At 49.9% G+C, this 22,081-nt stretch overlaps 1 protein-coding gene across 2 annotated transcripts in view; it reads right to left on the reverse strand.

Annotated features, from left to right (window-relative positions):
• LOC119385327 (lipase 3) overlaps positions 1-22,081 on the reverse strand; it is a 90,353-nt gene that overhangs the window by 22,677 nt on the left and 45,595 nt on the right. For both annotated transcript variants that reach the window (XM_049413153.1, XM_037652791.1), the window contains exons 4-5: positions 13,654-13,804; positions 10,932-11,027 (exon numbers count right to left, since the gene is read on the reverse strand). In XM_049413153.1, the coding sequence (XP_049269110.1) occupies positions 10,932-11,027; positions 13,654-13,804 (247 nt within the window). The remainder of the gene's footprint in view (positions 1-10,931; positions 11,028-13,653; positions 13,805-22,081) is intronic.

The raw sequence follows: 22,081 nt of genomic DNA on the forward strand, positions 1-22,081 counted from the left end.
CGGCACAACTTTTGAAAAGTCTTACGGCCACTCGTATGTCCGGCCAATCCCGAGTCGTGGAATTAGCCGAGGGTGGCTTTCCTTAGACTGCGGGGTACCCCCACCTTGAAGACTCCTGGGGAGCTTCCTCTGGCGGGATGTGGAGCGCAGGAGAACTCCGCCGGCGACAAACAGATGCGAATCCAACGTGCCCGCAGCAATACAAGACTGCGTAAACGGCACACGGCGCCGACAGCAATACCAGACTGTCAATACGCGCCCGCTCCTTGGGAGCACGGCTCTTGGAGCCCAAAACGGATCGCACTGCTGTGCCTTTGGTGTCTCTTCTCTGCTTAAGAGGATACCAGCTGACGTGACGTGCTCACCCGAGGCGATCGACGCGAAAGTCAATTCGCCGTCGGGGTTCGCTCCTTTCGACCCATTGGAGCCAGAGGCCCCGGAGTCTACTCGATACGATTGCTCTCGGGAGTGGCGAACACAAGTGTCACACCGAAACGGGGGCACGCGGCAAGGCGTGAGCCACGACGTTTGAACTCCCTTTCCGGTAGCGCACAACGAAGTTGTACCGCTGCAAAGTCAACGCCCAGCGCGCGAGGCGGCCCGAGGGCTCGCGCAAGCGCTTAAGCCAGACTAGCGCCATGGGGTTCGTTTCCTCCAGCAATGGCACTCCATCGACATAGCAGACAAGCTTCCGGCGAGCGAAATCTCGAGTGGCGTCCCGAACTTAAAAAGCAGCGGTAGCCACTACGAGGGTTGCAAATGGTAGTAGGGCGCCGAAAGGGACGACCCTGTAACCACCGCTTGGGAAGTCATTCACGATACCCGTGCGCGCGAGAAAGACGCGACCGAGAATCACGGGCAGCGAAAGACCAGGGAGATGCACAAAGCGCTGTCGGCGCGCGCGATCCTCCCAGCGCACAAACAACCGCGAAGCGCTGCACGAAACAGCGGTGCTGCTCATGAGATGAAAGGCAATGTTTTGCCTGGAGCTGTGCCGCAATTGTGTGTAGCGGCTCCGAGGGTCGCGCGCCTGTTCTCCGCCGTGCACGCTAGACCTAAAGGGGCCAATAAACGGCACGGAGAAGAGTAGGGTTTCCGCACCGACGCAACCGACAGATGCATGATGCCTCATGCGACAGGCAAACGAATCGACAACGGAGCACGGTGGCTCACCTTTGCCGAAAGCGTCGCCAAGGCGCGCATGAGGAAAATGATCGTCGGAAAACGCGGCGACGGTGTCGCCTATGCGAGCGGCTCGCGGACGACACTCAACCCTTTACGCTCGTGACAACGATGGGCCAGCGAGCCAGGGGCGTAGCCAAGGGGGGGGTTGGGGGGGATCAAACCCCCCCCGAAATTTTTCAATATTGCTTGCGTATATAGGCACGCACACATACAAACGCACGCACGAACATACATAAAGTATGGTTGAACCCCTTCCCCCCCCCCGAAAATAATTTCTGGCTACGCCCCTGCAGCGAGCGTGTGAATGCCAGCACCATGTGGCCTAGGAAGGGACGCTTCGGTGCGGCGGTTTGGTCACTCAGCTGCGCTGCTAACAAAGGAAGGCCAGCGAGCGGAGACGACGCATTGGAGGGGCCCGAAAGCACGTACTCCGCGTGTGTCTCGAACAGCTGAGAAAACCCGAAACTGGCTAGGCTAGGACTGTAGTCCACATTCGAGCGGTCATCACCAATGGAGGCCCCAAGACTGGATCTCGCCCGGTGGCCGAAAGCCGAGGGCCGCTAAGGCGAGCTTACCTCGTGCTGCCGGCGTCGTCCGCATCGAACGAGATCAAGTCCGTCGCCACGAGATCGAGCAGGAACGAGCGCCTCGAGACGGACTGCTCCGCTGCCATGCCGAAACCAAGTTGGGCGCCAGTTATGTGGTGATAGGTTTGCACTAGGCTTACCTACGAGCGCGACCGTGTAGGGACGCGACGTTCTCCACTGCCGCTGCGTGCGACGACGCTGCGGCCGGGTTCGTCGTTTTCTCCGACACGGCGCAGAAACCACGCACGAGGCAGGGTAACAACAACAACGGGTTTATTAACCCAAGATGCAGCACAGTGCGACACTCACGGGCTTGCAGGCCGTACAGGTAACTCCGCAAGACCGAGCAAGTACGCTTGTCTACGGCGCGACGACTCACGCACGAGGGCCGAAGTCGAACGCGCGAACGAGAAGCCGCCTGCTCAGCAGCGCGTCAACCTCTCGTCAAGGCCTGAGAGCATCTGACGCGGGCAAGCCCGCGCCAGACAGAAGCGAGCTCAAGGGGGAAGGGGGTTGTCACTGGCGGCCAATGAGGACAGGCGCTGCGCAGTGATGTAAGCTAGCTTGGTGGCGTGAGCATGTGGAGGCATGCCCGGACGCGCGCCGGGAAGCCGACTCATGGCTCGCACCAGACAAAGAGGCCTGGCGCTGCCGCCGTGGTCGCCATAGGCCTGACTGGCTGCCCAGGCGGCGCTGCGAAAACGGTGCTAAAAAGCGCCCCCTACGACAAGTTCTTTGGTTTCGAGTAGTCAGACAGGTGGCCACATGCAGCACTAAGCTCAGATGCGCAATGGAGCCGCCGCTGTCTATTGTGCTGCGCTTTGGATCTCGGCCAGTTTCTGGCGTGGCTGAGTTCTTCAGGCCAAGCAATCTGCATAAACGCAAGAAGCTCGTCAACGTCAAGTATGTTTACGACGTGCAGGAGATTGAAGGAACCATTTCGGCGCGCTGCAACTCGCAAGTGCAGCGAATCTCATACGACGTTGAACTCGAGTTAAGTTTTACGAGGCATGCTGGCGCGATTAACGACAGTGCATAAACGAAATGATTGCTGTTAAGAAAGCCGACATGATTTGCATTACACGACGAAACGGAATCAAGAAAGGTGCAGTGACGAAGGCTAGCCGTCGGCGGCCCGAATGAGCGCATTCGCGTCGTGTGCCGTTTTCTGCCGCATTCAGTCGCAAACACATCCCCCCCCCCTCCCCCCCCATGCGCGGTCGTAATTTTCAACATTTGCTTCTAGGGAATTCGTCAAATTCTGTCAGCGTGCGGTGGCGGTCGAGGAGCGACGGCGCGCAATGTTTACAGCCGGCCGCTGGAAGCAGCCGGCTGTAAGCTGCCGGAAAAATCGTAGGCACATACGCAGGGTGACTCATGGCATCGTTTTTCTCGTTTCGCACGAAATGCCGGCTGCATATCCTCGTGATCGCCGTCGGCAGCCACGGCGTGCCGTCTGGACTGCACATAGGGAATATATACATATATAAACGCGTGCACGCGCGTACGAAAAGTAATCAGCACGTTACGTTGCAAACCACGTTTTGCTCGCGTACTCACTTCACGCGTCGGACGGCACGTATCCAGCGGTTCCGTCGCTCCACTTCGTACGGCTCTCAGGGGAACCAGTAAAACCGCACATTAGGATCCTTACCCCCATGTTCGAGGCAATTAACCACGCAACAATAACGGCGGCGAGCGCGCTTCGGGACTGCGCGCTGCTCAGAGCCGTCGTCCAGACCACCTGCTTTCGGCACGGTTTGTTGAAGCAGGGATCGCTCGTCAAACATGTCAGACTCTGCAGGCATAGCGGACAAGTTCCTGCGTACGTTTTAAGCACTTTTTGAGCCTGAAAACTAGGCGCAAAATTAAGTAAAACGCTTAAAGCAACTGAGAACTGCGTAACTCGCCGGTCGGCGTCCATTTTTGACTACCCAAGCAACTTCGGCGCACGCCACCAGGCTCCGCCACAGTACTCAAAACTCCAGCGCGTCAGCCCTATACTGCCGATTAACGGCGGTTCCCGGCGCCCAAGCCGCGCGGGGCCAACACGCGCGCTAGCTGGGGAACGAGGCGCCAAAGGGAATGGCGCGCTCGATTCCCACACACATCACGAAGGGTCCTCCCGTATTTGCCCGGGCTCGTCGCCTCGCACGCGATCGTCTCGCTGTTGCCAAAAAGGAGTTTGAGCACATGGTTGATCTTGGTTTCATTCGTCCCTCCTCCAGTCCTTGGGCCTCACCACTCCACATGGTCCCTAAAAAGACTCGTGATTGGCGCCCATGCGGCGATTACCGTGCTCTCAACAAGGCCACTGTTCCGGATCGGTACCCGATTCCCCATATCCAGGATTTCACTTCTGCACTGCACGCCTGTACCATTTTAGTACGATCGACATGGTCAAAGCCTATCACCAAATCCCAGCAGAACCCGCAGACATTACGAAGACCACCATTATAACACCCTTTGGCCTGTTTGAATATGTACACATGCGATTTGGTCTTCGCAACGCGGCAAAAACCTTTCAATGTTTCGTGAACCAGGTGATGCGTGGCTTGACCTGCTGCTTCGCCTGTCTCGACAATATACTTGACTTCAGTACCTCTACTGAAGCCCACAAGCACCATCTACGTAAAGTGCTTGAGAGACTGAGCAAGTTCGGCCTCGCTGTTGAAGGCCCTAAGAGTGAGTTTGGTGTCACGCAGCTGGACTCCCTCGGCCATCGCGTCAACGCACACAGCATTCGTCCACTACCGACTCGTGTAACTGCCATTAGTGAATTTCCTCAGCCATCCACAGCTGCGTGAATTTCTTGGCCTCGCCACCTTTTATCGTGCCCCGCCGCGGTGATCTAGTGGTTATGGCGCTCGACGGCTGACCCGAAGGTCGCGGGATCGAATCCCGGCCGCGGCGGCTGTATTTAAGATGGAGGCGAAAATGTTTGAGGCCGGTGTACTTAGATTTATGTGCACGTTAAAGAACACCAGATAGTTCCGGAGCCCTCCACTACGGCGTCTCTCGTCATCATATAGTGGTTTTGGGACATTAAACCACAGATATTATTAACTTTTATCGTCGTTTCATTCCTTGCTGCCGGGATATACTGCAGCCTCTCAACGACCTTTACACAGACGTCAAAACACCGACTACCCCGGTACCCTGGAACGATGCGGCTGAGCATGCATTTAGAGACATCAAAGAAGCCATTGCCGACGCTACACTCCTCGCCCACCCTAAATGCGACGCCCCAACATCCGTCATGGTAGACGCATCTGACGCTGCCGTCGGCAACAGTCCGATGCTCACGCTTGACAGCCCAGCGCCTTTTTTTCCAAGAAGCTTGGCCCTCCCGAGCGCCGCTACAGCACCTACGGCCGAGAGCTGCTCGTCATCTACTTGGCTGTAAAGCACTTTCGCCATTTCCTCGAGAGACGCGTCTTTCACATCCTTAGAGATCATAAACCACTGACGTCTGCTTTAGCGTCCACCAGCACTACTCACACACCCCGCAAAATCAAACAGCTCGACTTCATCTCGGAATACACGAGTAACATGCGCCACGCCAGTGGAAAAGCCAACGCCGTTGCCGATGCGCTTTCTCGCGCTGCTATCCATGCAACACAATACGGCCGAACGAGCATCGACTTCACTGCCATGGCTGCCGCCCAGAAGAATGACGAGGACCTCCAACTGCTACAAAACCGCGGCACATCTCTCGTCCCTGGTCTTGGTGCCTGAACGTGACGTGCCCCTCGTTTGTGATACGTCGACAGGACGTCCTCGTCCCTACATACCTCTCCCGTTTCGTCGAGCAGTCGTTGATGCCTTGCACTCCTTGGCTCACCCTGGCATTCGCGCCAAACAGCGACTTATCACATCACGTTATGTGTAGCCGAGCATTAACGTATACGTCAGTTGTTGCTCACGTGCTTGCCTCAGGTGCCCACAGTCTAAAGTGCATCGTCACACTGTCACTCCTCTCGGCACGTTCCGTTCCTCGGACGTTTGCTTCAGCCACCTACACGTCGACATTATTGGTCCACTTCCTCCATGCGAGAACCATTGCTACCTGTTAACCTGCATTGACAGATTCACAAGATGGACTGAAACGGTGCCTCTTCAAAACATAACTGTGGAGTCGACAGCCCGAGCGCTCGTCGCTCTGTGGATTAGCCGCTACAGTGTCCCTTCCACCATTACGACTCACCGTGGTCGCCAGTTCGACGCAACATTGTTTGCCAATCTATCTCGGCTCCTCGATGTCAACCACATCAAGACTACCTCGTACCATGCCATCGCCAATAGAATCATTGAACGTTTTCATCGCCAAATGAAGGCGTCACTCATGGCTTCCACTTTTAGGGGCGAAGCTCCTTAAGGCGGCACCCGTTCGTCCCTCGTCGTGGTCGTAGTAGTGAGTAACAAGTCTTACGCTTTGACCTCCAAGGTGGTGCCGGTGGGAGATTTCTCCTGTGCGTTGTTGAACAATAAAAAATTCGCAGCGTGCGCGTTAACTAAAAGCCGAATTCTTCTGTCTCTCATTCCCCATTAGCAGCCATTGGCATGTTCCAGTAGGAAACGTTAGTAGAAGTAGAAGTGTAAGTGTTAGCTAAAAGCCGACTTCTTCTGTCTCTCATTGCCATTAGCAGCCATTGTTTACCTCCAAGGTAGTGCCTGGTGAGATTTCTCCTGTGCGTGATTAAACAATAAAAATTTTGTTCAAAACGCCGTTGATTGATGAAATAAACCAACGAAAGACGCCAGATGTTTTGTAAAAGCAGAACGAAAGAACGCCAGATGTTTTTCTTAAAGTGTAGTAGTTATATGTAGCCACCTCGCCCGATCGTCAACGGGCGAGGTGGACCGGCAACGGCGCGAGGACCCTGCCGTACGAGAGTTAAATCACACTAAAAGACATACTTTGCGGGCGATACACTCTAGTGAGCTTTCAACTTTTCGTCTTAATGTACATGATAAAGAAATTATTTCTACGAAAAACGCAAGGCACACCTTGAGCAATATGTTTGGTTTTGGGACGCTAAATGGAACCATGAGGCGATGCGAAGCCGGAGCACTTGCACGATCGCGTTCCGTTGGCTTTCGTTGGGCATGCTACCGACCTCGCGTCGTGGAACGCGCGTCCTGTCTTCCCTCTAGCCTTGCCTTTAATTCGCACAGGGCGAGCGGGGAATGCGGTCGCTCTTGGCGCTCTTTCGCTCGGGAGCGGACTTCTTCCTTGCATTTCACCGATCACAAGTGACAATGAAGGGACCACGTAAACCAACAGTACAATAAAAGTTTGATGTTTAATATATACACGATGTTTCACACTCTTTATATTATGTACTGGGCGCATTTCACGGAAGAGTTTCACGGTTTACAGATGATTCCCTCCGTAGCTTCGCCCCACTCATCATCATTCACCCCGTGGATATGCTGTGATTTTTTCATTCATCATCGATCCAACGCCTTCCTTTCGTTATGTTTGGCATGCGCACGCCTTTTCGTAGCGACTCCTCCATAGGCGCCGCCGAGCTGACATTTGGCACCACTCTTCGAGTTCCTGGTGAATTCTTCAGTGACCCGCCCACAGTATCTGCAGACGTTTCCGACTATGCATATTATCTACGCAACGCCATGCGTACCGTGGTTCCGCCTCCACAACGACGAACACCTCGTAGTGTGTATGTCAGCCCCGACCTCCAATACTGCACGCACATTTTTGTGCGACACGATGCCGTGCGACCTCCTTTGCAGCCCCCTTATGACAGCCAGTTTAAGGTCGTCAACCGCACACCTGAACACTTCCGTCTGCTCATGAACGGCCGGGAAGATACTGTTCCCGTCGACCGTCTGAAGCCGGCGTACTTGGACACCTTTCTTTATTGTGAGGTATGAAAAAAGAAAAAAGAATAAAACCTCGGCCCGCACCATAATAATATAGCAGGCGTACTTGGACACCGACACTACGACAACGTCGCATCTCACAACGACTTCGGACTGCCATACTCGCCGCGTGCACTTTGTGGCTCAACGGTCCGCCCCTGGCCACCTCCAAAAAACCCGCGACTTCTTCGCTAGAAGGGGGGCCCTGTACCACACTAGCACGGGCTACAAGAATCCGACCAGCAAAAGACGACGACGACGAAGCTGCCAGCACGAGGCGGTCGCGCGTGTTCTTGTTCGCGTCTGTGTAAAATGGTTCCGGACGAAATATATATTTTGTGGTCTCACAGCACCGACATCTGTCTGCCTGTTCCCACAGTCGTCTAATAACGGTACACAACATTGGGGATACACTTCTAATTCTTTTTTTATTCATTTTCAAGACGCTCGGAGATGACTCGCGCATATAGGTCGGCAAACACACTCATGAGCCGACTCACTCAGACTCATTCATACTTGGATCGGGCAGTGAGTCTGAGTGAGTCCGGGTGAGTAATAGTCTGGTGAGTTTGAGACCCAGTGAGTCCGGTTGAGGAAACTTTAAGCGAGTCTGAGTCCGAGTGAGTCTGGTTGATGAATATATTGGTGAGTCTGAGTCCGAGCGAGCCCTAAGCGCAAATATATTTCTTGAGTGAGCCTGAGTGAGCTCCACCATTTATTGCCGACCTAGGTCCTACCTGCTCATCTTCAGCATTACTATCAGCCTTATATCAGTTTACGTCTATACTCAATTATATTCACACATATCTCAACGCACTGGCGTCCATGCGACACTTCAATATTTATTTATAATTGGCGTGAATTAGGGGTATGGGGGTTGTCATGACTGCTCCCCGCAAACTCTTTCACGGGGAGTTCTTGATAAAAGTATCTCGAGTCAGTCGCGTGTTTCATAAAAATGACCTTACTGGATTGAATCCAGTGATAACTCTTATTTGAAGGTACAAAATCAAAGGGCGTATCGTGGAACACCAATTATGACAAATATTGGCGTTAAAGAGCATTGACACCATGACCAAAAAGATAATTTCACGCTAACGGACTCATTAGTCGACTCACTCAGGCTCACTCTGACGTCCCGCCGTGAGTGTGAGTCTGAGTGAGTCCGGCTGAATAATATGTTGATGAGTTTGAGTCCGACTGAGTCCGGTTGAGAAAACATTTTGTGAGTGCGAGTCCGAGTGAGTCCGGTTGAGGGAAATCTTAGTGAGTCTTAGCCTGAGTGAGCCCTCAGGACAAAATACATTTCTTGAGTGAGTCTGAGTGCGCTCAAATTTTTTTACCGCCCTATGATCGCGCCAATCGTGGGCAAACGTCAACTTTGCTCCGGTGATCATGGCTCCGATCGAGCGCACGGAATACGAGGGTCGTCCTTCGACGGTATCCCTTGGAAGCACAGAACACCGGCATTGCGAGTGGTAAGTATACTGCTTCCTTCTCATGCTTTACACGGAGAGCCTGTACAAAGGGATGTCAAAGCGGTAAATATCTAAAAGGACGCTGCCGCCTTACAACTAGTGTGCCGGAGGCATCGCATGCAGCGCGCACTGCGAGAAAGTGAGAGAGCAGGAGGGGGCGGGGGCGGGGGGGGGGGGGGGCTCTTTGACTTCGTATCATTCAAGAAGGTTCGTGCTTGAAAAGGACGCCAGATAGTGCTGCTTCTCCAAATGTTGCCAAGATTAAGGCGTCGAAGAGGGCATCCCTGAGCTTCTGCATGCACCTGAAGCTTCCACCTTTGAAGGTAAGCATAAAAATTTTAAAAAACTCTTTCATTTCTTCATTTGCGAACTGGCCAGTTCGCAAATGAAGAAATGAAACTTAATTCCTAACTAAGTAATGAGGCAGGTCCGCTCACTGGCAATACGACGTAGTCGTCTTCCTCATCTTATTTTCCACAGCGACATATAAAAGTCTGCTAGCAACGATACCAGCTGGTCTTGCACGTGTGGCAATGTTGGCAACTATCGAAGCATGTGATATTGTTGCGTTGTGTTGATAGCCTTCGTAGAATTTTTTTAACAGCGCAGCTGTCCTAGCTCGGCAAAAATGTCGTGACCCAAACTCACGATCATCATGAACCAGTACGAGCTCTCTTCGTACTCTTCCGCGTCTCTCCCAGAGCACGTGCGCCGATTTTTGCGACGCACGTGTTCTGGGCAACACGGCAAGGGGAACGCACAAAGCGAAGGAGAGATGCGAGGGTGAGGAGGAGGGCGAAAAAAAGAAAAACCAGAGAGACAGAAAGATATGAAGGAAGCGAAAATCATGACGAAAAAAAAATTCCTCATGAGCCGGCGGGATTCTACCCGCGTACCCACGATCCGAAGGCGAGCGTCTTAACCCCTCGGCTATCCAGGCACGCTGAGAGAACGTTTGAGCCTTTTTTGCGCATTTTATAGTATCGTATAGAAAGGGTGAGGGTTGGGACGAGAGAAAGGGGAATGGGAGAGAGTAAGACATAGCATAGAAAGAATGAGAGTGAAATGGAGGGAAAGAAATGCAGAAAGAGCAAGAAAGACAGAGAGAGAATCAAAGAAACAGAAAGAAAGAAATAGAGAGAAAGAAGGAAAGATAGAAAGAAAAAGGAAGCAAGGAAGAGCTAGAGAGAGAGAGACATAGAAAAGAATTAGAAAAAAATAGAAAGAGAAAGAGAGAAAAATAAATAAGTACAAATAAACAGGGACCAAAAAGACAGAAAAACAGCGGGGAGAGGTGACGGGACGATGCTTCGCTGTGCCAAGCTTCGCGCGACTTAGTGTAAACTTCCCGCATTAAAAAAAATTGTCCAATCGGCCGCAGGATGGCCGTTTTACTTCACCACAAAGCATATCATCACACAAAATAGCGGACACCCATGAGAAGGGATAAGAAAGCGCTCTTCCTGTTCCAGCAACCAGCAGAGATTTAAGATCCTTCGTCTAGTATGCCGTTTTTTATGGATAATTTCATCAACCGAGGTTTCGCCCCATACAGCAACGTTTAGATCCCTGCTAAGGACAGAAAACTTTTTTCTTGCAAACATACCGTAGGAGGTCAAATAGTGCACTAAACTGACTGCCCCCAATTTTTAGAACAGGATCTGAGAGGGCCGCGCGCAGTGTCTTATATGTTCGGCATGGAATGACCCAGTAGGCACTCTAACTGTGCGTTGATCAAAGATTGCGTGCAACAAAAATCTATATAAATAAACAAATTAGTAGATGTTATACGTACCAATGGTGCTTCGGCATAAGGTGAAAATACAGCTAATGGCGGTACTTTTAGGTGCCCCAACTTGTAGAACGGTGCCAATCCAGCGAAAGCTTTGATCTGAAAAGTGGATTCACGTTATCGTGCTGCCCACAAACTATAATAGCATCCTTCCAGCTCACCGTGCAGCTTGTCTATACAATCCTCATCTCACTAAAATATTGCCTCGGTATCAACGCGTGCTTATAATACGTGATTTCAAATTTTTTAAAAATAAACTTGCTTCGTGCTCTTTGATGTTACTTTCCACTCTGTGTGAGATTACACATGCAGAGTACGTGAACTATCAAAAACAGTCCGCTTACCTCCTCTTTTACGCGTGTCTGCATGTCTAACTTTTTCTAGGAATAATTCCTACCAACCTGCCCGATTTTCTGTCGTTCCACAGAACAACAATAGCGCATGCACACCAGTGTGCACCGCCAGATTTCAATGGAAAGCAAAGAAATACAAAGCGAAAAACATACTGCACAAATGTGACGCTGAAGTAGAAACTGCGTTTCTAGCTTTTGAGAAAATATCAATTTGTATTTCGGCAAACGATTGCTAATCGGTACTCGTGACCATGATGACAAAAATGTAAGATGTACAACCGCTCTGGACACAAAGACAAGAGGCAATTTCCAACATTTCGGTTCTCCTGAAATTCAAACATGACTAGTAGTAGAATGCGCTGTACTTTAGACGTGCGTGTGACGTGCTCCAATTTTTGCGCAATCTTATTATCCCGTCGTCCATGCAGGTTTTTATCGCGAATCATTTTATGGAAAGCTCTCCTCGAGTTCACGTGAAATTACGCCAGGTAATTCAACTTTCCTCAGGCTTTTGGTCCACCTTAAAAGCTATCTATCGCTTATAAAATTGGCAAAATAATTCTACAACCCAAACGAGACCACGTAATGTATATTACATGCTAAACACTGTTAAATTATATGTATTGCTCAATCAACGAAAATAAAAAAATCACAGCATATCCACGGGGTGAATGATGATGAGTGGGGCGAAGCTACGGAGGGAATCATCTGTAAACCGTGAAACTCTTCCGTGAAATGCGCCCAGTACATAATATAAAGAGTGTGAAACATCGTGTATATATTAAACATCAAACTTTTATTGTACTGTTGGTTTACGTGGTCCCTTCATTGTCACTTGTGATCGGTGAAATGCAAGGAAGAAGTCCGCTCCCGAGCGAAAGAGCGCCAAGAGCGACCGCATTCCCCGCTCGCCCTGTGCGAATTAAAGGCAAGGCTAGAGGGAAGACAGGACGCGCGTTCCACGACGCGAGGTCGGTAGCATGCCCAACGAAAGCCAACGGAACGCGATCGTGCAAGTGCTCCGGCTTCGCATCGCCTCATGGTTCCATTTAGCGTCCCAAAACCAAACATATTGCTCAAGGTGTGCCTTGCGTTTTTCGTAGAAATAATTTCTTTATCATGTACATTAAGACGAAAAGTTGAAAGCTCACTAGAGTGTATCGCCCGCAAAGTATGTCTTTTAGTGTGATTTAACTCTCGTACGGCAGGGTCCTCGCGCCGTTGCCGGTCCACCTCGCCCGTTGACGATCGGGCGAGGTGGCTACATATAACTACTACACTTTAAGAAAAACATCTGGCGTTCTTTCGTTCTGCTTTTACAAAACATCTGGCGTCTTTCGTTGGTTTATTTCATCAATCAACGGCGTTTTGAACAAAATTTTTATTGTTTAATCACGCACAGGAGAAATCTCACCAGGCACTACCTTGGAGGTAAACAATGGCTGCTAATGGCAATGAGAGACAGAAGAAGTCGGCTTTTAGCTAACACTTACACTTCTACTTCTACTAACGTTTCCTACTGGAACATGCCAATGGCTGCTAATGGGGAATGAGAGACAGAAGAATTCGGCTTTTAGTTAACGCGCACGCTGCGAATTTTTTATTGTTCAACAACGCACAGGAGAAATCTCCCACCGGCACCACCTTGGAGGTCAAAGCGTAAGACTTGTTACTCACTACTACGACCACGACGAGGGACGAACGGGTGCCGCCTTAAGGAGCTTCGCCCCTAAAACTAAACTACGAACCTCGCTATTGCGTTTGTTTGCAGCATCAACCATTCCACTATATACGGCAGGAGTTTAAAAAATAGTGAGTCTGCACATCTAAGCAGAGCATTCACTTACTAAGGTGCCATTCATGTGGGGGTTCTGCCCAAACAGTTTCGAAGATCCATCCCCTTCGCTAGTGGCATCGCAGTTTTTAGAACAAGAGAAGTGTAGCTACATCTACTGTGCAACCACTCACGCACTTTCCAAAGCTGTTCTGGCTCGCCGCTGGAAAATTAATCAACGCGCTTCTAATTCAGCAATTGCATAGCAATCTCCATATCTGCGTGTAACGTTTAGCTTAGCAACCGCCGCGAACGCCATCGTTCATTGTACTCGAAACAGCAGAGTAACAGATCTCGTCGAAGTGTGTACTTTAGAACAACTACATCCTATGATTACAGAAAACCAGCGCTTTAATGAGGGACTGAAGTGAAGGATTACGCACACAGTAGCACGATAACAAGAAATTATTGCCCTGTATCACTTCTGAAAAGAACAGTGCATCGTTGTTCAACAAAGGTGAACGTAATTGCCTCGTTCATATGATACGACATCTATGTGCTCTTAAACAGTGTATTTGAGGCAATCTGGTCATCTTACCCTGTCGTTGTACCATGGTTTTTCAGATAACATCGTGAAGAACGTAAGGGTGCCTTGAGACATGCCGATGTAGAGAAGGTCTTTGCGCTTGGTTTCCTTCAGAATGTAGTCGATGTGGGCTGGGACGTCAAAGATGGCGTGCTCGTGAAACCTGTGGACGCAGTGTTAATAACTGTGACGTATTTAAAGCGGCAAAAGTCATGCTTTCAAGTAATGGTATTTGTTTCTTTTTTCTCTTTTATGGTAAAAACACTACTTTCTAACGTGCTACAATTAACCTAATATCAATATTATAACCATTCTTAAATGAGAATACATTGCGCACCTAACAGTCGAACGAATAATTTAAATTTCAAATCGACAAGCTTAAGAATAAACTATCGCTACACTAAGCCCCAGGATCTGCCTGTAAAGCATAAGCACTGTTTCCATGTAACGTTGGCTGCAAATTGAAGGACTAATCCCAATCCGTCTAAAGATTTTTGGACCTTAGGACATCTACGTAATCCTAGTCACTGCAAATCGAGCGGCAGGTTTTCAAATTTTACTAAAAATCATTTCCACTCAGTGCAGGGTCTATTAATATTCGCTCGCAATTAAAAGAAAAAAAATTCACCGAAAAAAAACAAGCATCGCCTATAGAAGTCACACTTCAAAAACCCACGTCATATGCACCACCATTCTGAAAGACCGACTCTGAGGGCGTCTGCATTAAGACGAAAGCCTCGCATGCCCCATCAAACGGGAAAGGTGACCATCGGCGACAATACGAGTGGTACCGAGAATCTGATGACATCAGACGAGTGATACGAGATGTGACGCTGTCATGAGGTCACAGATCACCGACATTTGTGAAGTCATCTTGATACATCACAACGTCATCACATCACGTCGTCTCTTGGTCAAAGGTGGAGTAATCCCGAAGGCAGTGCTGCAACACCACGTGAGCAGCAGAAAGTCTAGGCTGGGATGAATATAACGGAGTGCAAAGAAGAACAAGCCTTGGAGTCGCCTTAGGCGAATGCATAAGGGACCGTTTGAGTAGCGTTACACTTCTTACTCACCCACGCACAGCCATTACCAGGCCTTTTCTGTAACAAAAGCAAAACTGCTGGCTCACTCTTTCAAAAAAATTGGCTCAAAAAGAAAAGCGTCCACTCGGACGTTGACGACATAGCTGGTGTTTCCCAAGTTGGCGACCGCGTATTGTACGCGTTCATCTTCATAAGTGCCAATGTCGACTTTGTGAAGAGCAAGGTGATGAAATCTATTTGCGGGAGATGCTTTGTGTACTGAGCGTATGTGTAGTCATAGCGACAAGGAATAATGGGCACAAAAGCGATGTACAATATTTGTGACAATTTGCACATAAGTGAGTGCTGTCAAATGACTCATGGCTTGGATAGAATATGAGGAGGCACTGTACATTACGCGACAGATCTTTGAGCACAAAGCCGTCGAACCAGAGTCGTCCGCCCACCATACAATAAAAGCTGAAGGGTTTTTCGGTAAACGTTTTTTTCGCGAACTACCGCTCCACTGCTACGAATCGCACGTGATTTCTAGATCGGCAACATTTTCCCTGCTTGGCATAGACGTCCGACTCTGGAGTTTTGCTAGATGCGTGGCGCCACCTGTTGGAGCAGTATTGGGTAGTACATAGACCGACTCACTCCTACAGCTTGCCCTGGGACCAGGTCCAACTAGCGAGTGCGAAACAACGATTGAGCTTAATATTGCGTGCGTTTGCGCATTTAACACTCAGAAAGAGAGCTGTGAATTTCTCTCCGCTAGTCGGACGAGCCACCGAACCGCCACAAAGTGCTTGTTGGAGCACTCGCCAGAACGACGGCGAAAAGAACAGCAGACGAGACCACCCCAGTTTACAAGCAGACGAAACTGTCTACTTGTAAACTGGGGCCCGTTGTCCGAAACGACTGTTCGTGGCAACCCAAATCTGCTGAAGATACCCCGCAAGGCTTCGATCGTGTTGTTTGCGCTGGTAATTTTCATTGGTACAACCTCGATCCATTTGGTATGTGCATCCACTACGGTCATCAACATTCGCCCTTCCACTGGCCCTGCAAAATCAACGTGAATTCTCGACCATCGCTCCAATGTCTCGGGCCACGGAACCGGCTCTCGCGCGCGTGGCATGCTGCAGTTTTGCTGGCACACTTCGCATGCGTGCACTATACTGTCAATCTCTTTGTCAAGTCCGGGAAACCAGAAGAGTGCTCAAGCCAGATTTTTCATCGCTGTCATGCCTTGGTGCGTATCGTGCAAGAGCTGTAGCATTGATTTCCGAGCTGCGGCGGGTGTCACGGCGCGATGGCCCCAATAAACAATCCCGTGGCTGCACGTCAGCTCATCTTTCTTCTGGAACAACGGCTGCAATGCTTCTTGTGTTGACGGCAATTTCCTTGGCCAGCCTTCCCGAATGTAACGCATCACAGGATTGAGCATGCCATCACGTGCTGTCATTTCGGCCAAATTGCGTGACGACACGAGCCCGGTGTCTAAATGGTCTGCGAGCAGCACATACTCTCGTTCGTTTTTCAACATCGACTTCACTGTGTTGTCATCGTGTGGCATTTGCACGGGAAGACGGCTCAAAGCGTCAGCCACAATCACGTCCTTTCCCGGTTTGTACTGAATGGAGTACTTGTAGCCACCGAGTAAAAGAGCCCAGCGCTGTATTCTTGCTGCTGCCAAAGGCGGTATTGGCTTATCAGGACTAAAAAGGCGCAGCAGCGGTTTATGATCTGTGATCAATGTAAATTTGTTGCCCAGCAAGTACTCGCGGAACTTCGTCACGCCGAATACCACCGCTAAAGCCTCGCGCTCAATCTGGGCATAATTTCGCTCGGCTGAAGAGAGGGTGCGAGATCGAAACCCGATCGGTTTGTTTACCCCGTCCACTTTGCGATACAAGACTGCTCCGATCCCACACGAGGATGCGTCAGTTTCCAAGATAAGTGGTTTGGCTGGATCATAGTGGGTCAAAACCTGCACCCTTTTTATCAACCGTTTCACTGCTTCGAATGCCTCCTCTTGCTTAGCTTCCCATTGCCAAGGCGTGTTCTTTTTCAACAACTCGTATAACGGTGCAAGTATTGCAGCCAGGTTGCCCAGGAATGCATTGTAATACGTAACCACGCCTAGTAATGCGCGCAGTTCCGTCACACAAGTAGGTCGAGGCATTCGTAAGAGAGCCTCGATGTTTTCAGTCTTTGGCCTCAGGCCATTTGCGCTAATGCGATGACCCAGGAATTCCACCTCCGGCTGACGAAATCTGCATTTGAGCGGGTGAAGCTTGACACCGGCTTCCCGGAATCGTTGGAACACCTTCCGCAACGTGTCGCAATTTCCTCTTTTTTCGGCTACAACCACATCGTCCAGGTAGACTTGTACACCCGGTAGATTCTGCAGTATTGCTTCCATTCGCTTCTGAAAAACCGCCGGTGCTGATGCAACCCCAAACGGTAGCCGGTTAAAGCAATGCAACCCTTTTGGCGTGTTTACCACCAACAGCTTCTTTGTCGCGTCATCTATTGGTAGCTGGTTGTACGCATCCTTCAAGTCTATTGTACTGAAAACTTCCCCTCCGCTTAGCTTTGCAAATATATCCCTTATCTTTGGCAGAGGATATTGCTCGGTGTGGCATGCTGTGTTTACTGTCGTTCTAAAATCGCCACACAAGCGGATGGAACCGTCCTTCTTGACAACAGGAACGAGTGGCGCCGCCCACTCGGCGCTAGCGACCTGTGTCAATATGCCCGTGTCAACCAATCTTGTGATTTCTTCATTTACAGGCTCTCGTAGCGCGTATGGCACCGAACGGGCCTTACAGAATCGCGGTACGGTTCCCTCGCGCAACTGTAAATGAACCGGGTGACCCTTAATTAATCCTAGCCCTGACGAAAACAGATCGGCATATTCCTCTTTCAGCGTAGCAGCAATGGAAATTTCGTCAGCAGTTGGTGGCTTACCGTCGTTGACGTCAACGTTGAGCACTGGCCGTCCGCTCAGCTGGAATGCTTGAATTATGTCCCGCCCACACAGGTTTGGGCCTGAGCAGCCGAGCACCACTAGCGTCGCGTTGACGGTTTTCCCACCGTAGGTGACCGGAACTTGCAGTTGTCCCTTCACTGGTAGTCTCCCGAGGAAGCAACTCAACTGTAACGATGACTTGTCGAGCCCGGGCCAACGGCGACGGTGCTGGGTATAAGTTGGCCATGTCACGATTGATACGGGTGATCCTGTGTCCACTTGCATCTTCACGGACACCCCTTTCCACTGCAACGTTCGCCATAATGGCCCAACCGCTCCTGTCGACGGCTCACGGAGGTGTAGCAGGAACTGCCCGTAGTCCTCGCTGTCCGAGGATGGTTCCTCACAGTGAGCTACGTTTTCTTGGCGTGGCTTGGATTTGCACATTGAAGTCAGGTGTCCCCTCTTCCGACAACAAAAACACTCAGCGCGGCGGAACCTGCATTTGGTGGTCTTGTGCGAGTCGCTTCCGCAGCAAAGGCAGCCGGTCTGGTTCTCGTTGCTGGATTGTGTCATCCGCCTTGGCTGCGGCCTTCTGGAGAACTTCTGTCGCTCTTCCTTTGTTCCTACTGCATTAACGCCGTTGGTGATTGGTCCATCTCCCATCTGCTGTACGTTGCGTGCCGCCATCTCAGCCGCTAATGCCGCATCCTCTGCTTCCTGCAGTGTGAGCGTGGACCTAGCTAGCAGATTACGACGAACGCCAGCATCCCGCAGACCACAGACAAGCCTGCCACGCAGCATTCTATCAAGCACCTCGCCAAAATTGCACCTTTGCGCCATCTTCCGTAACTCGACAATAAAATCGCTGGTGGACTCGTCAGCTTGCTGATTTCTGGTGAAAAAGCGATAAGACTCCGCTATCTCGTTGCCTTTCGGCGCAAAGTATTCAGCCAATTTTTCAACTGCTGCTTCGTACGACAGATTCTGAATCTTCTCAGGCGCACAGCGGCCTGCCAGAAGGTCTACCGTCTTGGTACTCAGGGCGCTAACCAGTAGGGCCCGACGCTTCTTCGGATCGTCAATATCATGGGCTTCAAAGAAAGCTTCTAATCGCACCTGATATGCCTCCCACTTGTCGTCCCCTTCGTCAAAAATAGGTGGCCCGGCATGCGTCGCCATGCTGTTCCCTGGCCGTGGGGGTTAATCACCTCGTCGCCACTGAAGTAACAGGCGCGCGAGACAGGAATGAACAGAGGTTTATTGCGTTAGTCGTTTAAGTAGGCAACTGCAATGTGACGTCATGTAACTCAGACATTCACGCATGCGCTCGTGGCGTTTGCTGACATCACATCAGCTACGAAGAAACGTCGTAATCGACGCTACAGTTGCGACGTGAATTGCGACGGACGTAATGGACTGAATAACAACGTTCAGTTTTACCTATTTCCATAGTTGTCGTACAAAGCAGAAGGGCGAGAGCGCTGGATACGCGCCGTTGTGAGAGTGTTGGGTAACGGAACTATCCGCGTTCTCCACGGCCGGTCGCATGAAAAAGCGTGATAATGTGGCTCTGCTGTTGTTTTGCGTAGCCCTGACGGAGAACCGTGGGAACCTTGACTATGAAGTTCCGCAGAGGCTTTGATCGCGGTGCGTGCCGTGTAACACGAAGTGAGCATCTATACTCGGCAACAACTTATCTTGGCATTGGAGCGAAGGCTACGGAGGCGGGGCATCCGCACATTTGTGTTACTACGCACGTAGTTCGGCATCTTGCGGCCGATTTCAGTTCCAGTTTCGGTTTTGCTTGCTCGCATCGCTAGGGCGTTTAGCACTACGTATACATGCAAAATAGGAGTTAAATTGTGATCAGTGTGCGTAGATGCATCTACCTATTGTACTGTATATTGTCACGGGGTTCTTACGTTGACGAAGGCAGCAGTGGGCGTGTCGAAGATGAAACTCTTTACTTGGCCGAACCTGTGGCCGGGAAACGAGTCAGTCGGAGCGTCGCCTGTCAATAATTTTGACAAGTCGTAAAGCCCGTCGGCTTTCATACATGTTCTGTCGAATGTTCCAACGTTATCGCTGGTGGCCACGTAATCTCTAGACTATCCGCGTACCGCGCGCAATCTTAGCGGAAAGACCTCAAACAATCGTGACGCTTCTGGAACATCGCATCACAGTCTGCGCGGAGCATTCCAAACAGTCTTTTGCGGGTGAAGCCCGAAGACAACAAAATAAGACACATGGCAATATGATGAAAGCCGCCGAGTGCACACCGCAGCCTGAATACGGTGTTTGCTCGATTGTAACGCGAGGGGCGACTTTAGGAGCAAACATTTTGAGAAAGAGCTCGCATTGCATTCGAATAAATACGGAATGCAAATACCATGATGCCGCTGAATTGGGTTGAGATTTAAAGAGAGCTCACACCTAATTAAAAAGAGACTGGCGCAGATTATTTTACCAAGCTTCGCTGGTCACACACTTTCACAGAGCGTAACGGCCACCGATGTTTTTCCATCTGTACATGCAGTATTAACAGGTATTGCCCATAATACCGATTATTACTGGTAGAAAAAAAAAATAAAGCATAAAAACCGATCTCATCTTTTATTGCATTGCATCCAGGCGTGATTTGAAAGAGCACGAAAGCAAAAGGCAAGTAATTATATTTTACAGGACAAGAAGGCACACTGCGAACAAAAAGAATAAAAGTTCTTGCTGCTCTAAATCAGGAATTCTCAGACGCTTCGTTAACAAATTAGTCTTGTCTAATTCACAAATCACTTTAAATTTTTACAAATTGATCATTATGTCCCACAACAAAAGCAATTCCACATAGGCTTTCCAGCGCAAATAAGAAAGCTTTTCTGCAGTGAAGAATACAATATTTTAGGAGCGTAGCTCCTCTTAGTATAACCTTGTCACGTCTCCGTTGTCCGGCGTAAACGGATCTCCCGTATGATGCAATAGATGGCGCTGCCTCATAGAAGTACATACAAACTGCAGTTCAGGGACAATATTCTAGATGGCGCTGTACACAATCTGTGTCTAAAGTCCCTCTATCTTTCAAAAGTAGCGAAAGATCTTGATCCAGCCGCCGCGTCCTGCGATAGGTCGGTTGGCGACACGTGACCTTTTCGCCTTCGCGCCCCGCCCAAAGGGTCCAGCGGCGGCAGCGCTGTGCCGGCGATAGGTACGGACCACTGTGTTTTCAAGCGTGGAGTGGGGTGATTTTAGCGAGTAGAGAGTACTTCACGCGCCTCTGTCGCATTGTTGTTGCAATCTAGAAGCGTTTATGTACCTGAAGTTGAGTGGACGCAGGAATTCCGCGTCTGAATTTAATGTTTGGAGCGTGACGTGCTAGTATGTCGGGTCTCTATGCCTTCGGTTGCCTCCCCGCGCGGAGGACAGAAAAAAGCTTTTCTTTTTTTTTTTTGTTCCTCGCGGTGAGAAAAATATATGCTGAAGGAAGGCCCAACAAAATCAGTCGCAAGAAATTTGTGCCCACAGAAGACACCCGGATATGCGAAGTAAGTGATTTTGTAATGGTTATAACTTCAAGCAGCCTTTCACCTGGCCGGCGTGCTTTTGTTCGTGAATGTGCGTGAGCATTATCTCAGCAAGGCTATCATTGCTTCGGCATTATTTTTGCCGTAGATTTGTGCGCAGTAGTCAATGTAGAGTCACACCCCGTATCTCTAACATTAAATTGCTCGGAACCCAATAAAGCTGCCTTTGTTTTTCTCGCCGAGGTGGCTTCAACATTACAAGCTCACAGGGAAATGAGCACTTGGGATTAGTTTTTTGCCACACCTTGCCGTGTTTTGCCGCACTGCTGTGTGCGAGATCGATTAAGACTTCTTCGTCGAAGCATTCCGCGTGATGTATTCCCTAGAGGACCAGAATGCTTTTGACATGTTAGAATAAATAATATTGCAAGACGCTGGGAGGAAAAGACTGAAACCATATATGCCGCACCGAACATCTTTGCTGATTTGCCAAGGCAGAAGGAACGGAAGCCACCCTGCAAGCGAATGAGGAGGGATCAGTGCTCACAAAAAAACTACCAAAGAAAAAGTTTGTTATGAATTCATGGAATAAAACCCAGTTTTTCAATAGGTACTCTTCTGTTCTCTTGCATCTCTACAGAAAGCCACCTAACACAGCTTTTCTTGTTGTAGTCTGGTTTTAGGGCCTGTATGTGTATACATACCCCAAATTTATTTGAAATGACATTGGGTAACATTGCAACGTGCCTTTATATCTGCGGGACACGGAGGCAGCGGGGGTAGTAAAAGGGGGACGGCTTTGGATAAATGCACGTTGTTAAAAACAGTTAAACGTTAAAACGGGCGAGGCACTAGTGGGCAGGCTATATTTCCTAGATCTTGAAAGGTACTCAAGTTGCTGATATTCCTCAAATGCA

The sequence above is a fragment of the Rhipicephalus sanguineus genome, chromosome 3 (genome assembly GCF_013339695.2).
Source record: "Rhipicephalus sanguineus isolate Rsan-2018 chromosome 3, BIME_Rsan_1.4, whole genome shotgun sequence".
Lineage (NCBI taxonomy): Eukaryota > Metazoa > Arthropoda > Arachnida > Ixodida > Ixodidae > Rhipicephalus > Rhipicephalus sanguineus.